At 40.5% G+C, this 17,113-nt stretch overlaps 1 protein-coding gene across 7 annotated transcripts in view; it reads left to right on the top strand.

Moving 5' to 3' along the window:
• Positions 1-17,113, top strand: part of sox6 (SRY-box transcription factor 6) — a 134,872-nt gene that overhangs the window by 15,740 nt on the left and 102,019 nt on the right. For 5 of the 7 annotated variants that reach the window (XM_023405537.2, XM_087173759.1, XM_087173763.1 and 2 more), the window contains exons 2-3: positions 4,964-5,034; positions 13,048-13,098. In XM_023405537.2, coding sequence (XP_023261305.1) covers positions 13,064-13,098 — 35 coding nt within the window. In that variant the 5' untranslated portion in view covers positions 4,964-5,034; positions 13,048-13,063. The remainder of the gene's footprint in view (positions 1-4,963; positions 5,035-13,047; positions 13,099-17,113) is intronic. The other 2 variants (XM_087173761.1, XM_087173762.1) reach the window with 1 other exon arrangement.

Below are 17,113 nucleotides of genomic sequence, written 5' to 3'. Positions count from 1 at the left end.
CTCCTCTAAGCTCTTTGTCCTGCAGCACTCAGTGTGTCTGCCTCCTCGGGAGACTGGCAGGCTTCTCTAGTGTGGCTCCACAAAGGCCCAGCCTCCTTTGAGGTGTTAAAAACTTCCATTTATGCATCTCCCTGGACAAAAAAGCACCAAGCCCATTTGAGTCCAGTAGCAACACAGGCAGACATTGTGGCCACGCTTCTCTAGCACTCATTTCACAGATTCTAAAACGAGTATATGGTGAACAGGATTTGAGGGGCTAAAGTGCCCCGCGAGGGTCAGGCGATAAGAGGGGAGAAACGCCACCACGCAGTAAACTAGAAGATGGGTCCGGGAAAATAAACACATTACCTGGGAGAAACCCCCAACATACACAAAAAACACAAACCCCACACTGAATAAGAAAGAGAGAAAGAAAGGGAGGAAGGAAAATATGAATGCATATCTTGGAAGTTAAGAAAAGAGGTCTCATCAGTGAGCAAAAAGACAAGCCTATTTTATGTTCTCTGTCTTTACAGTCTTTGAAGTGAAGAATATATGAGAGGGAATCAAAGAGAATTGATAGGTTGCACACCCGCCTGTTAGGAGCACTGGGGACTGAATGCCGTCCACCGTGGAGGAAAACATTCTATTTGCCGGTCGTTTCTCTCCCTTCACCCTGCCTAAACCCAGTTGCTCAGTAAATAGACTTTTATTCTTGTTACTTGACGCAAAGGAAATGACAGATAATGTGTTTGCTGAGTAGCACATGAAAGCCTCCTGCAGCCACAGCACTGTATCTGTATCAGGGTATTGCTCGTAACAAACTGGGTAGAATTTTTTTTTTTTTTTTTTCTGCTCGACACTATTGCTCTTAAGCTCTGCCAGAAATACTGGCCACTGTTTTAATCTGAACAAAGATATTTTAACCAGAGTGACACTACGGTAGTCATTCCTGACACTTTGGTGCTAGACATTTTGTGAATGTCTAGTCTGCTGTAGTTCAGTGGCAGGACAGGGCCAGAGATAGAAAAAGGCAGTTTGAGAGAGACAGAGGGTAAAGATAAAAAGAAAAGAAAAGAGAGATTTGTCTGGCTGTGACAGTTAACGGTGTGCTGGAGCATGAAACAGCTGTTTGCACGTGATTGACCTGTTTCCGACACCAAATAACTCAAAGATATGGTGGATCTCTTGTAGAAATACAGCTTGTCTTTTTAACTACACAGTACTGGACTTTTCATTTATTTGTCCATAGATGTCCAAAGTAGGAAGTGAATAAATTTATGAGATGACAATGACTCCACAAATACTGCTTCTATAAAATGATCTATGCCAAAGTGTCCACAGTTTACCTGAACTCTAGCTGTTTCCTGACCAGCAATGTCCTCTCATTCCCAGTTATGGTTCTTACTCACTGCATGGAAGCTGTCGTTTCGTGTTTCACAGATGATGCTACTGCAGAGAGGATTGACTTTATGGAACTGGATATTTAACAGACAATCACGTGTGTTCAATCACTGTATAAGACATTTCTGTGGCTACAATGTTCTGCGCTTCACCCGTTTGCCCTCCACACTGCACCCCCACCTTCCTGTTCCTCCCATTTCCCTATTTCCCCTGGGACCAGTGTTATAGCCCCACCTCATTGCATCCCCAAACTCCCCCATGCAGTCCGCGGCCTGACTGACTGTGTGGCTGCTGCTTCTGCAGAGATAACCACACTGCATCCAGGTAGGGAGCAGTCTGCTGATGGCATAGATTACCTCTATTGTCAAAATAACTAACTCGGCAGAATTCCTACTTTAGCTTGTTTGGACGCAGGAGAGTGTGAGGATTTGGAACGGAGGATTGGGAGGATTTTTTTTTTTTTTATACCATGTTGCAGATCTGGATGAATTCCAAACAGAAGTTGAAGTACAAGTTTTGGCTTGCCTCATGCATATCCACACACAACTACCACAAGGTGAATTGTACATATGCATACATGCACATGCGTATGCAGCAGACACATAAACATACAGACATCCACATACGTCCCACATACAGCAGTAGTAGAAAGGCAATGTTAAAGTACATGAAACATAAAACCTGAATTTGGTAACGACAGCTATGTTGCGGTTGGTCTCCTCTGTGCTGTATACAGTTGTGGTGATGATGTCTATTGATACTGAGCCACTGTCACATGATGGTTGAAAAACATAACTCTTTGTTATGGTCAAGGAAAATTAAATCAAGCGTAGCCCACACCGTATATGAACACGTGTGGAATTTGAAGGTTCAGTTGATGTGAAAGTGAATCTTTCTGTGCTGTGGAGGTAAAACTGCTTTCCTTCACGTACTGTACAGGAGGCTTTAGCTCAAGTGGCAATTCCAGCAGGCATACAGCCTGTTTGAGTGTAATATAAAGATACATGAGAAGCTTCTACGTAGGAGGGTTTAGTACGAGTGAATGATTTAACCATATATTTCACCCGCTGTGCCACTGCAGAAATGTGGAATTTGGATTTAGTGTTGTGCCCAGACAAACTGCATATATGTGTGTTAAGTGCGTATCTGAACTATACCAAATTTAAGGCCTCTGTGTGTGTGTGTGTGTGTGTGTGTGTGTGTGTGTGTGTGTGTACCCTGACATATTTCAGTGTTGGAAATGATGCTATAATTTTCAACTCTGCTTCACTGCATATGAAAGCTTTTGTGGAAACTTGAGTGTGTTTAGACTTTTGCATTTTCATGTATTTCTTTCGTGTCTGTTGAGGGTGTGTGTGTGTGTGTGTGAGCTAGCTATGGCTAGCCAAAGCTAAAGAAAAGGCCACTCTTTGACAGAAATGCCACAGGTGGATGTGAGCTCTCTGTCCCTGCTCCTTTGATGTCAGCTCCATCAGTCTGTTTGGATTTTGTATGTGAGAGCTAAACCTCCAGTATGCTCAGTGTAGTGAAATTATTTTAGCAGAAATAAGTCTTTGTGCCTCATTCTGACTGTTCACTTGTGGCCTAATGGGACAGAATTTACTTGGCATCTCTTCCTCTCACCCTAACAGTTACTGTCTGTAATTAATAATAATAATAATAATAATAAATAATAATAATAATAATAATAATGGGTATACTGAATATTGCTTAAGTGTGTTGACAATTTATTTATAAAATGTGGTGAAACTAATAATTTGAATTTGGGGTTGACTGGAATTGTGTTTAATAAGTTCCCAATCCTCTAATTGGGAATGGGGAGTGCCTGTTTTATGTTTCCTGCCCGTAGGTCTAATTCACAGCAGGAAAAGAGCTGCAACATGCAGCTACAATAGGCCGGTTGACACTGACTCTTATTACACCACAGGGATTACTACATTTGCTTCATTATAATATAATTTGGGGTCGCTCATTATTTGCAATTATAAATTCTTTTTTTTCCCCCCTCAGACAAATAATTAACTTAAATAACCAGTGAATAAGGAATACAGTTCCCATTTATTATTTATAATAAATTCATTCATTGTTCTCAATCAACATCAGATTATGAATTCAAAGGTTTGTTAATATCTACTCTCTGTAATTATAAGAGCTCTCATTTATGTAGGCACAACAGGAATTAAGCCTATAGTCAGATGTTTGACAAAGACTGGTTTATTGAATTACCATCCATGTAATATGTGGTTTATCCAGCAGGCAAGGATTATTGTGTAGACTGAATAGCTACTAATATAAGTTAATCGTGTGTGTATGTGTGTGTGAATACAAGAGTGGGTGGTTGCAGCTGGAGCATAGTTCAGAACAGTGAAATAGTCTGTGTTTAGCGTCATTTAAGAGGCAGGAGTAGATTTTAAACTCAGAGGTGCTATTCATGTAACAGCTTTCCATTCAGCTGGGGTCACCTGGGTCCCCTCTCCCCCATTGTCACCTCCAGCCTCAAGGCTACCACATTCAGACCCGTCTGCAACTCTTGCCTTTATCTGGCTCATTCTGTTCGCCCTCCAGCCTCCCACGCAGCAGACTCCGTGCTGTGCTCTGACAACAATGCAGTGGTAGTCGGTACATTTATCTGGTCTTGTTGTTGGTGGCTTATTTGCCCCAGCGAAGGGAGACTAAGGTGCTGTAGTGCAAATTAGTGACAGATCAGTTAAGCGTGACCTTAAAAACCCTTGGCCTTGTTTAATTGGCAGTGCTGAGGCAGACTAATTGTATAAATCAGCTGGTAATGAGATCTTGGCTTATTGTGAAAAACAAGATAATGTGAGAAAATGAACATGAATAAGCTCATAGCATTTCCATCCCTCAAGCTAGATGGCCCCATCAATGAGTTGTCATTGTCCTTACCGCTGAACTATGGGTGCATTTAAGCAGGAATTTGGTTCAGATGATGCCTAAAACTGTATGCACTTATACTGTACTTGCGTTTCCTTGTTATTCGTGCATTCTCTAACATAGCTCTTAAGTTGCAGCCCTTCAACAGACATGCTGAAACTAGCAGAGCATGGCCCCTAAATAAATCATTAGCAGGCAGTGCTTGAAGAGAGAAAGCAAAATTTAATAAAACAACCACTTTATATGAAAGCTGTTTATTAGTGGAATCCACCAACTGGAAGACAGATTAATGAGGAGAAGTAGATTTCAAACATTGTCTAGGACGGATTCCCATTGGTGACAGCTGTGAGGACTGGAGGTCAGACACTAACAAAGCTGTTTCGCTCAGCTGTGGAGACTCTGACCCTCAGCCAACAACACTATGGCCCCAATTCTCTTCCTCTTGTTCTGTCTCTGTTTGTTCTGATGTAGGTAAATACAGTTATCTCAGACCTTTGTTGATTTTAACTATGTCCCAAAGTCACTCAACTGGAAGCTATTCAAACACATTGATAATATTTAAATGTTGTATTTTTTCTATTTTAAAAGTAATATTTATACAGTAGATCTTTATAATAACGATACGATGTTGCATTCAAGGACAAATTGAAAATAGCCCTTTCCTCTCTTATTTGTGCTTACATTTCAGGTTATTTACATGAATTCAAAATCAGCCGACCAGTGATCGCTGGAAGCTGGGGATTGAGTCTTTCAGTTTTTGTAAGTATCAATTTACCTCTTCAGCTGCTTCTGTCTTGCCACATGTCTCATACACCCCTGCTGTCTTTCACCCACAATGAACACCTGCATCAAATGAGGTGGACAATTGGATAGGCACACAATGTATGCACAATTAGACAGTTGTATAGGAACAAAGTTACAGACAAACCTTTTAAACATTATATCCTTCAACTTCTTTTTCTTGCATTTTGCTTTCCCTTCAGTACTGTGCTGTGATTTTTCTTTCCCCTGTCTCCTTCCTTCACATTCTGTTGCTCCTGTGTGATATGATCTACTTCCTTGTGTGGAAGTTGCAATTTTAAAGTCAAATAAGGCTTTCTAGTATTTATTAATTGTAAGTCTTCTTAATGGCTATTTAAAGCCAGACATGCTCCTACACTATAGGAAAAGAAAATCAACCTTTTGAAATTCATTTACAGATGACACTGGTCAAAAATGTGAAAACTTGATTGCTATTTGCTAGAACTAAGCATTAAGAATAATATGAAACTATCCAACCTTATTTTGAACATCTATCTATCTATATGCATGTATATATAAGTGGTCGTATGTCAGTATAAAGTGGTTTAAGTGAATTTTTTCAAGGCAATACAGTAAGACAGTTGCTATGAAAGGTGGCATTTTGCTTTAAAAGAAACAGAATAGACAGTACTACAGTCCTCTCTGCATCAATATAATATTACTTTAACTATCTTTGCTCAGCTGCTGCTCATGCAGGTTTTCTAATAAAAATGTATCATAGATATTAAGCAAATAAAGGTGAGGAACTTAGTTCATATTATTCTTTTTTTTTCCAAATGTCAGTTGGAGATATCCTGGAAGTCATATTAATGTGGTTGAGAAGCTCTCCAATAATAGCAGGGAAACATCTCTGAATTCAAAGTTCATGGCCATTTACCATTGTTTAATCATGCCATTTCTTCTGCTCTGGCGAACACGCACCTGTCTACCAGCGAGCTGACTCTGCTGCTGCATGTTAGTGCTGCTGAGGTTGTTGTGAACGGCTTGAACTTGTACTACCACAGTCAGTCATCACTCAGGTCACACTGTACATGGTTCTGTAAACATAAAAGCAGAATATAATGAATCAAACTTACTAAAATATAACACATTACTGTGAGAACTAAAAAATGCAACCAATCAATGTTAAGAACAATACTAGCTAACTGGTGTGAGCAGGTCTTATATACCTGATCATTTACTCTATCAACCTACTGCAGCACCTCTTTTGAAATTCTCCGTGTCATTTGAGATACCAGATACTGGATGATATGTTTTGTAATGATATAACATCAACTAGCAACCTTCACTAACAGACAAATGAATAAAAGATGCTAAAGCAAAGATCCCAGCTGAGTCATCAGCAGAAGCTGTGTGGTCAGCCCTCCAACATGGATGATTGGGTTTAGGTGAAAAATTAAAAAGGAATATGTTCAAAAATTGCATCCACGTAACAAGATATGATTGATGTACTTCTGCTGGTCACCACCTGTGTGTATTGGCTCCTGCTGGTCCAGCTAAAAATGCGCCTCCTCAGGTAGTCAATAAATTGACCCCTGAAGTTTTGATTATAAGGATTTAAGTCACTGTAATGTTATCGGGCATCTGTCAGTATTTGTTACAAAATAAAATACCACATGAAGCCCTGTTGGGCTAGCATTCATTGCCATATCACTCCTCTGAGACATGCAGTTGGATCCTCGTACAATCTGAAATCTAGATCCATTGACCCACAGCTTTAATTAATCTCAAAACATGACAGAAAGTAATTTAGTTTGTGTCTGGAGTGCTTATAGTACAAGTTTAATTACACTCTTGCAATGTCATTTGAAAACACCTGATGAGGATGTGTTAGACCATGTGAATAGGCACACACTATACACTCTTTGTTATTATGTGCCATTCATCTAACAAGCAACAGCAACGTAGTCTGGCGGTTCTCAGCTCTCTATCGATGGCACCACTGAAGAAGAGAGTGCTGAGGAGCCATTTGGTTAGAAATTAAATAAATTGCACCTCACCATAAAATGAAAATGAATAACCTTTGAATGGTTATTCCTCATCTATTATTTATCAAATGGGCCTCTTCAGTCCGCTGACCCTGCAGTGATTATGGTCAAAATGTTTCTGAACAGAGACCGCTCGACCGCCTTACAAATATTTTAATTTCATCAGCCTCAATTACTTCAGAGGATCCCAGTGTGAATTTGGAAAACTAATTGTTGCATATTTCATTACCTGGCAAGAATGTGGGAAACCCTCCTGAACTTTATCCATCTTCCTAAAGTCTGCATTCAATTAATAGCTTGCTCTCTGTATTACTCATGAATGACCTCATTTTGAAGTGCTTAAACTAAAATATGCTTTAACTGTGCTTTAACTAATTTGTTGAGGTTGGGTGTTGTCTGAGCTCTCTTTACAGTTGGTGATGAAGTATGGTCTATATTAAACCACATGAAAAGGACGTAACCGCTGAGTTTATTACTATTAATTATTATCATTATTATCATTATTATTTTTAATTATTTTCTGAAGGTTTGATGGACTTTTTCATCCTCATAAGAATAAAAACCTAATATGGATTTGGCTGCTGTCCTGCTTCTCAAGGTATCTTCCTTAGTACTGCAGGACAGCGTTTCACCTAGTAGCTATATACAGCAGAAAACAAGACCAAAGAACATGCCATTAATCTTCTTGCTACACCAGCTGTGGAAAGTAATGCATAACTAAAAGTCCGGTAAAATGAATTAATGATTTCAACCATGAACTTTTCTCCCAAAACGCCATGAATCGTCTTTAACTGATAATGCACCACGACCCTGGAGTGTGAAATCCCTGTTGCGTTGAGAGTAGCCAGTTAATTGATTCACAAATTATTTAAAGTTTGTGGTGCCCAGGGGAGTGCTCGGCTCTAATGACAGCCCATTTTGAAAGAGTTGAAAAACTCAGACAACCCAGGCAAGCCAGTATTAAATTGTAATGGTAAGCTAACAAGTCTAATCTACGCCCCAAGAAAAGAGATGGTGTCCAGTATTGTGTTGCTAGATGGCGGCAGTTCAATATTCTCTTTGAACTGGGATCTATCTCATCCTAAATGGAAGATTCAATTTGTTTTTCTCCTTTTTTGGCCTTTTATTCTCTCTTCATAGAACATTAAGGAATCTGTTTTTAATACAAATGTCAATTTGCAAATGCCATTGCTTCTAAACTTGGCATTTGTGTCATTTGTCCATCAGCATGACACTCATTGTCGTGCTGATGGACAAATGACAGCCATTAATCGGACATTAATTTTCTGGTGACTCCAAAACTAATGGAGGGTTTGACTGACTCGGACAGGGGTAAATGTTGTTACCTACAACTCTTAAACAGACTGATGAGCATTACACTCTGTACTACCTCTGTGTTGTGTTAGTTAAAATAAAAGCTGAATGTAAAGTCGGAAATCAGTTAACAAAGTAGTTCAGAACGTTTTGTTGTGATAAGACCTAGATGAAGCGGTAGCCGGTCACTCTGTGCAGAATAGGCTCATCTAGTAGCATACACACTGTACGCTCCTTTGCTTTTTAGTTGGAGTTGTTGGATCTCTGTGTTAATATCAAGGAGCCTCTAATCTCGGCCCATTAGCAACTGCTGTCATTCAGACACACGGTGTCGGCCTGATTTAAATAAAATGAAATGAAGATGGTTGTTTCTGGTCCCTTGGCTTCACTCATTGCCATAAACATATGCTCTGTGCCCCGCTTCTTTCCATCTTATTTATGACTTTAATTTGTTGTGTGGGCTGCGCAAGAAATCAAATTTAATCCAATCCTCCCAGGGACCCTGTCATATAATAACATGGTAATTTCTGTGTATCCTTTTGAAAAATGAGGAAATTAATTCTTCCTGACATGTTCTAATTATTCCAGTGTGAACGGCGGATGGGCTCCCTCCTTCCTCCCCATCCCCCACCCCCTAAGTGTCAGTTGCCGACGGGTGGCGAGGTGCTAATGCTGACCAGCAGCGCGTTTAATTTGAAACATGAGCAGACACCTTTCAACACACCTTCCTAATGCTGGAGTGGCTCACACAAATTAATTCACTACTCATCTGGCAGCTCTGACTGAGATATGTGTATGTATGTGTGTATGTGTATGTGTGTGTGTGTGTGTGTGGATGGGGGGGTCAATGGGACACCACTGCCATTAGTAAAGGTAACATAAGGTGTGTGCGTGGGTGTGCGCTACACTGTAGGTGTATATGCATATATGTCTGGACCAGGTATCGCCATATTTCATGTGAGTGGGTGTTGAGTTGGCGTAAAGCTGTCTGTTGGGATGTTGGGAGTGCTTGGACAGCTTTTTTTCCTCCCTGGATCTCCCTCTTCTCGAACCAACAGTACCTTTTCACACATCCCACTGCTCCACTGAGAGCTTTGAAAGGCTTATTTAATTAGACTGTCATCAGCCAGTCTTTAGCTTATCACTTCAATTTGCATAGGGACACTACTGGCGGAGATGTTGTGGAACAATGATCTTTAGTTTCATGTACAAGAGTTAAAAACTTATAACTGCCTCTTACATACAATGTCATTTAAAAATAAAAATCAAGCTTCTAAAGATCCAATGTGATTAATAGTAATAATAATAATAATAATAATGATAGTAATAATGATCTTTACAATTACAAACTGAGCTTGAAAATAAGACAAGATATTTTAGTAGTGTAAATTTTGTAATAAAATGTTTGTTATAAAAACTGGCACTGACCTGGTGTGATGGTGACATTGTTATCATGGAAAACAAAATTGGTTAATAATTACAAAGGCTGAAATCAAACTGCAAAATAAAAATAAACTGTATTCTGAATTTTGCCAAGACTAAGTCTCTGTTAGTCCACTGCACTGTATACATTATACATACACAGAGAAGAAATGAATTTCCACACTAATTATGTACAGTATCTAAGCAGCTGAGACAGGAGGAGAAAAAATAAACAAACAAAATTTACTGAACTTTGGAGTCGGGTTAAAACCGCAGAACTGTAATTGATTTGGTGTGTGTGTGTGTGTGTGTGTGTGTGTGTGTGTGTGTGTGTTGTCTCTGGGTCGTAGAGCAGAGGGCTCATAGCCGTGGCGTCATGGACGAGGAGAAGAGAGCATAGCTTTGTGAGCAGTGGGTGGGTCCCCACATGACTCAGAGAGGGGAGAGGCGTCAACATGGCCGCCCGGCCCACAGGGATTAAAGTGTCCCCCCCTCACACCCTGCAGGGTTAATCACTGCCATTTTGGATCCATGCAGAGGGAGCAAATGCACTCTCCATCACTGTGGAAGAACTGAGACATAAGCCACCAGTTAGGCTGCCACTGCAGCAGCTCTGTGGGTAGATGTACTTCATAAGCTTGTTTCCACTCAGTACAATAGACTGTTTTGAGCCTGGGTTTATTTGTCTTAAGAAAGTTGGAGTTGGATCAGCACAGACTGTTGCTCTCTGTATCCTCCTCTTTGGATATTGCTACTTTTTCTCATATGGGTTTGTTTAAGAGATACACCAAGTAACCTGGGATGTAGTTACTGGTAGGATCTGTGTAGCTAACTTCTATGTCTCACTGTGTGCTGCGCACTACGTGAGCCTGTTAATGACTGAAGGCTGAGAGTGCCGTCTCGTGCCAAGACCCACATGGCTGCTGGCGGTGCATTAAATCAGCAGTCAATTTGACTGGAAGTTTGAAATCTGGGCTAGGTTAAGGGGATGTGCTGAAGCCGTGTTAATAGCTAGCTTGTTGTCCATATGGTACTGCTTTAATAGAGCACATTTGTTGCAGATGGTGGGAGACTTGGTTAGGCAGAGGCAGCTTTTGGCAGAGGCTCATTCTTCGAAAGGGCTGCCGTGCTGCTCAGACTGGTCCAGGCCAACTTAGTGATGTTTCTCCTCCCTCCCCCCCTTCACCGAAAAGCCTGCCCTTGAATTGTGGCCTAACCTTAATTTAAAGACATTTTTGTTTTTGTGTTCGTAGAAGAGCAAATACAATGTGCCTCAGTCACTTTTTCCCTGAGTTTGGTCATTTGCTCTCCAAACTGCACCGCTGCTTCCATAGGCTAAGTTCAGTTGTTTCTGACCACAATGGGACTGTAGACAGCAGGCACAGCTGAGGAAACACAAGCACACAGAGAGTGAAAGACCAAGGGTTATGGAATACGACCAAAGATAAAGATAGAAACATAGCATGGCCTAATCTAGTTCATTTTCTCTCCTGCTACTTAACTGTTTTAGCCCGCTGAAGCGTTCAGGTGCCAGTAAAATAAACACACATTCACATGATAATGAAGAGTGCTCTGCTCATCCTATTACTGGTTATATATACATTTGCTTCTGCATCAAACCCGAGACTGTTTCTATTCCCTTAATTCCTGATCAGAGGTTTGCAGTATGTAAATATGTACTAGAATGTGGTTACATGTACTATAAGTTCAGAGTGAACTTACATTTGTGTTGTGGATTGTTTTAGTTTGTGTGCGCCTGACGTAGAGTATGTGTGCTTTTTGCACTCAGAGAAGTGAGGAGACACGCTTGATCTGCTCTGCACTGTTTGACGGTTGTTTTCTCACGTTGTCACTGGCTTGGTGTGCTGTGGCGTGGGGATGGTATTATGTGCGCTGGGCCCAGCTGAGTGGAGAAAAGAGCAGAGCTGCAGCGCCCCTGGCTATGCCACTCCCGCCTCCCCAGACACCTTATTGTGAGAAAAGTCTCGGCTGAGCCCTCTGGGCCTTGTGGATTCACTGCCTCGCTAAGTGCTGGCCAGACTGAAAGGCACAGTGTCCTTGGGCCCAGCTCATTCTTTCCATTCTCTCAGAGGCTTTGTCTCATAAGCCAAGAGAGCAAGGGGAGAAAATGCCAAATTACACCCATGTCACTAAAACTTAAGGTGTTTAAGGGCTGAGATGTCATTTGCTGTTGTGTTTTGTGTTATTCACGATGCTGTGCATGAAGGAGTGTTACAACAGAAGAAGTTCAGAAAAGAGTATTTTTCTTTCCATTGGTGTTAAAAAGTAGTGATTTTCACAGCAGGAATTTTGATCCATGGACTTTATAGCTGTCGAATTTAAAAGTTATGAAATTGAATAAAAGGACGGTGGAGAGATGAAATGCTGAAGTGAAATTACTTGTAAGAATACTGAAAATATATTACACTGGCTGAATATCTTTATAAGGCTAGTTGTGAGATCTGAGATATTTAAATTTCAACCACTGACAAAAGTCTGTTCTCTAGAGTTGCTGCTTGTTTTTACCACTTAAAACAAAGCACATGGAAGTACTAATCAATTTCCAACCAGTCTTAACACAATAAAAGTGTATAGTATACAGACCAATAACATCGGTTAATGGAAACCTGTTGTAAGTAATTTTTAGCCATGTGTCTCCACTATTTTGTGGGTAAGGCTTCTGAACGACCCCTGCAAGTGGTGACATCATGACCACATCCTTTTGCCTCATTGGCACTGTGAGTCCCAGCTTGGGTCCCCTGCGGCTGGGCTCCCAGAAGCCACAGCACCCTCGCCACACATGGGCTGCAGCTGGACCACCGTTGGCTACTCTGAACAGACTGGGGCTGCTCTGGGATCTGTGGTTACAGTGCTGGATGTACATGTATATATCTGCACACAGCCGTGGAAAAAGACTGTATAGAGATCAGTAGGCAGAGTTTATTTGATGCAAACATATCATCAGGCTTTCAGTGCAAACCGATGTTGTATGCAAATCCACTCCCTCGATGGAAAGAGGTATAATTAATGATGTCAGTTCATAAAAAAAGAGGATGGGTTCGTAGCCATATTTCTGCTTTAATTAAAGACATGCCTTATTATAGGAGGACGATGTATGCTCTGTGTTTTTCTTTTTCTTTTCCTCCTTCTTTCTCCTTTCCCTCCTTTCTCCCTTTTCTCCTTGTTCTTCTTCTTGATTATCACTCGTTTCATAGTGAAAATGGTTCTTTGTGATTTTTCCTGCCAGAACCCCACACGCTGACATGGAGGGCTTTCTACGTAGCAGCTTTTTACTGAGGTTAGTTACATTTCTGTTGTTGCCATTTAGGATCATAGGTTGGGCAGGGGTGGTAGCGGGCTAACAGGGGTTAAACTTTCTGACACATTGTTAGCTTTAGACTTTGTCCTGTGTGTGCGTGCACGTTTGTGTGTGCGTCTGTATATTTGAACAATGTCAAACATGGATTCTAACATATTTACCCAAGCTGTGTGTTTCGGTTGTGTTCATGTAGTATGTGACTGACTGGCATGCTCACCCTGATATCCTCCAGTCAGACTGAAAGCACACGTCAACAACTTGAGGGACACAGACACAGATGTAGATGAGCTGTTCCCCTTTGTTTCCTTCTTCTCCCTTTCACAGCTTTAAGGATCTGCAGATCAGGCTTTCTGTGTCTTTGCACTGCATGCTTTTCTCAGACCACTCTCCCCATCTGCCCTCCCTTACTAACCTCCCTAATCAGTGATGCAGGGGCAAGACAGTAGCTGGCATATCGGTCCTGTGATGTGCTGTTGTTTCCTGTTGTGTTCTGTGTTTGTATTCAGCCTAACATAAAGATTTACATTTTTTGTCTTTGCCCTTCCTGTGATTCTAATTAAAAATTTGTGCTGTCATTACACACAGAGGAAGTAAATAAGAGAGCGTATTTACCATTGGCTCCTTTCCTAGTCAACCACCTTCTCTAGGCTCCAGTGTTGCTCCCTAATTAGGGTTGGCTCATTAGAAGCCACAGCAGCAGCATCTGCCTTTCAAAGCTGCTGTCAGCCAAACTTTACTAAAGCTAATGAATCCTCTTTGATTTCTTTTTCAAAAGGTCACTTATTTGATTAAATTAACAGCATTTTTTTTTCTCTCAGAACTGTTGGGGGCATTTTAAAAAGAAAGGACAATTTGATACCATTACTCTCACAAGTCAAAGTGTAATGGAGGAACTCAATAGGAAAATCTCTCATGCATTTAAATTTATTTTATTTATCTTTAGAATCCAATCATTTAAAATTGTATTAAAAAGATGATTGAGGTCCACATTATAAAAGTTCAAGAAAAAAGAGAGTTGACTTCTGATAGAATTGACATTTCGGCCAAAGTTAATCCTGCAGAATTATATTGTGTAAATTATATGCACAAGGACTTTTTCACAAAGGCATATCTGGCTATTAACTGAAACTTTTCATTTCAATTATAATAAATTGAAAAAAGCATTTATTACTTACATATGAATTATATATAGTTATATAATTATATATAATTCATATACTTACTGTCTTCTGCAGCTAACAGGTAAAACATATAATGCAAAAATGTACAGTATCTGCTTTATCTTTCATGGCATGGCACCAATTTATTTGGCGTGGTATCTCTGCAGTGGTTTGACAGGAGTTATTCAGGCATATAGCATGTTACATTTTTGAGAGTGCACTGCCTACACTCATTTCCGCTTTCTTTGGAGTAAGGCTACAAAGTGGATGACAGTGTTTAACTCTCACCACCTGTCGAAACCAGTTTGGTGGATAACTAACCGTAATAAAGATGTGCTGTATCCTGTATGTTGAAGTGGGGCGGGATAGTTAAGGCGGCTGGCGGAGGCATAGCTCAGATTCACCATGGATATTTTTTACGTCCAATCCCACATGTAAAAAAGAAGAGAGAGAAAAAAGAAACATGACCCCTGACCTTGGCTGTTTCTCAGCAATTTCCCTTTGTTCTCGGAGCTGTGAGAAAACACTGTGATTATTCAAAGTAAACACATTATTGCGCTGCTGATCCACATCCTTCTGTCAATGTCTGTTTTAATTAAAGGAGAAGTGCCAGTAGAAAGATATCACGCACACTGGCTGGAGATTGGAGGCCTCAACAATCAGGCCAAGATTAAAGGCAGGCTTTGCTTCAGGGTTAGCCCTTTTGCTTGGATAAGACTTGTCCTGGAGTGGGCTGTGGAGTGGGGGTAGGGGTGAAAGGGGAGAAAAGGATAGAAACAGGGGTTGGATGGATGTGGCAGTTAGACATTCCTCCAGTGAAGAATCCCAGTATCTTTTCTCAAGCAACTGAATTAGGTCAAAGGGGGCTTTCTGAACATGCTCTTACATTTCTCCTCCAGTGTGCAGATGTTATTGACTTTTTTATACTATACGTCGTATCTCAGTAGCACACCGGATGGGTTTTTCATTATTGTAATGAGTCATGAGTTTGGTTTTGAGTCATACATACTGTGAGCTTTAATAGCTGTAAAAGTGCTTCCTAATAGCACCTGAGACATGGCCATCGTGAAAAATACATCAAACTCTTCAGATGTGTTGGGGAAAAAGTCTAAACTTCATATTTTACGTACAAGTCAAAGACTTTGTACTGTCTCCTAATAATAATGCCAGTCTGTTTAAAATTCCCAGTGTTTCTAAAACTAATGCAAAAGTTCTCTGAACTACAGGATACAATGTGCACAGCGTCTTTAATAGACAACTATTAATGCTTGTGTTATTGTAAGCCTCTTTGTTGAAGAGAAGATGTGTTTTCAGTTTAGATCAATTTTTCATATGTTTATGGAAGACGTTTAACAGGTTTTTGTGTGTGTAGTCAAAGAGACTGAGAAAATGAGAGTGAGAGTGAGAGTGAGAGAGAAAGGGGAAGGAAGAGAGACAGAATACAGAGATGTGTATACAGAGAGGGAGAGAGATAAGTAAAGAGAGAGAGAGAGAGAGAGAGAGATGTCTTCAGTCTCTGTCTACTCCCAGTGGGCAGGACCTCCCCCTCCATTTCTGCCATTATTTGATGTAATGAAAGGAGAAAGTGTGTAACATTGAGATTGTTAATTAATTTAGTCTAACAAGATGAAGATAAATGAAACCCACTGAAGGTTGACTAGGCTAAGGGGCCCACTTAGCATTCCTCCTGCCCTCCTGCTCTGTCTCTCTCACTCCTTCACAATGGAGCACAGCTAATAGGTGCAGCACCGTGTTTGTACAACCCCGCTGAGCTCTCACCCAGTAAGTTTAGATGTGGAACTTTTTGACAAAATATTTTATTTTCAACCTCTATTTATCATAATCTACTCTCAGGGATATTTTAATTTCCAAATGGCTGAGCTGCATTTGTAATGCAGTTAGTTTTGGAGCATAGATATGCAATTATCTAATTGAGTCATCTTGGCATGTTAGATAAAGCTCAGTTGACATACATGAGTAGTGAACTAAACTGACTTTTCCTATCCACATATAGAAGCACTGGTCAAATATAAATACATTATTATTTCTGGAACACCTTGTCACCTTATAGATTACAAGCACACCTTTTATTATCGTCTGCTAGAAATCAGTTATATTTTTGTCTGAGATGCAGGGAGGTTATATAAATGGCCATTCTCTCCAGCAACTATGTGGCCCCTTTACATGAGTCTGTGTGACTCCCAGCCTTTCACCATATGAATGGTTCTTCTCTAATACGGCTTGGGGGTTATTTGAGCGGCAAGACAGACAAAAAGCAAAAAAGGACTTTTTTTTTTTTTTTCAAAGCCAGACAGTTGTCTTCATCCACAGCCCTAACAAGCAAATCAGTAGTCTATCGAGGTCTTTCCTCTGTGGACACTTTGTACAGGATCTTCATGGCAGCACAGACCAATCATTATGGCACCCATTCTTTGCTCCCTTAGTTCTCAAGTCATCAACAATGGGTTGTTGATTGTATGAAAAACACCAGAACAATCATGTCCTCTGTTTTGTTGGCACGGCAGTGTTTTAAAGTGCAATCCCAGATAATATCGTCATTATTGTTATTCTTGGAGCAGGCCTCAGCAGAAAGAAGTAGCTGCTTGCAGTACGTCATTATTTCGTAAATTTCGATTAGCTCATCATGCTGTCTCCTGGCAAACAGAATCGTAGCTAATTAAAAGTGAGTGAGCACTCCTGCCTGTGACTTAAAAGGTAGCACTTGATAGGCTGTTAATATGAAAAAAGTGGTAAAAAAAAAAAAGGATTAGAGCTGTTACCCTGGTAACTCCAACTTCCATCTGCACGGGAACAATGAACTTGTGTTCCTCCAC

This window comes from Seriola lalandi, unplaced genomic scaffold, assembly GCF_002814215.2.
Source record: "Seriola lalandi dorsalis isolate HSWRI2012SDOR001 ecotype SW California unplaced genomic scaffold, Sedor1 jcf7180002054278, whole genome shotgun sequence".
Taxonomy (NCBI): Eukaryota; Metazoa; Chordata; class Actinopteri; order Carangiformes; family Carangidae; genus Seriola; species Seriola lalandi.
The sequence above is the reverse complement of the archived record's forward strand: the minus strand, read 5'-3'. Positions and strand labels throughout refer to the sequence as shown.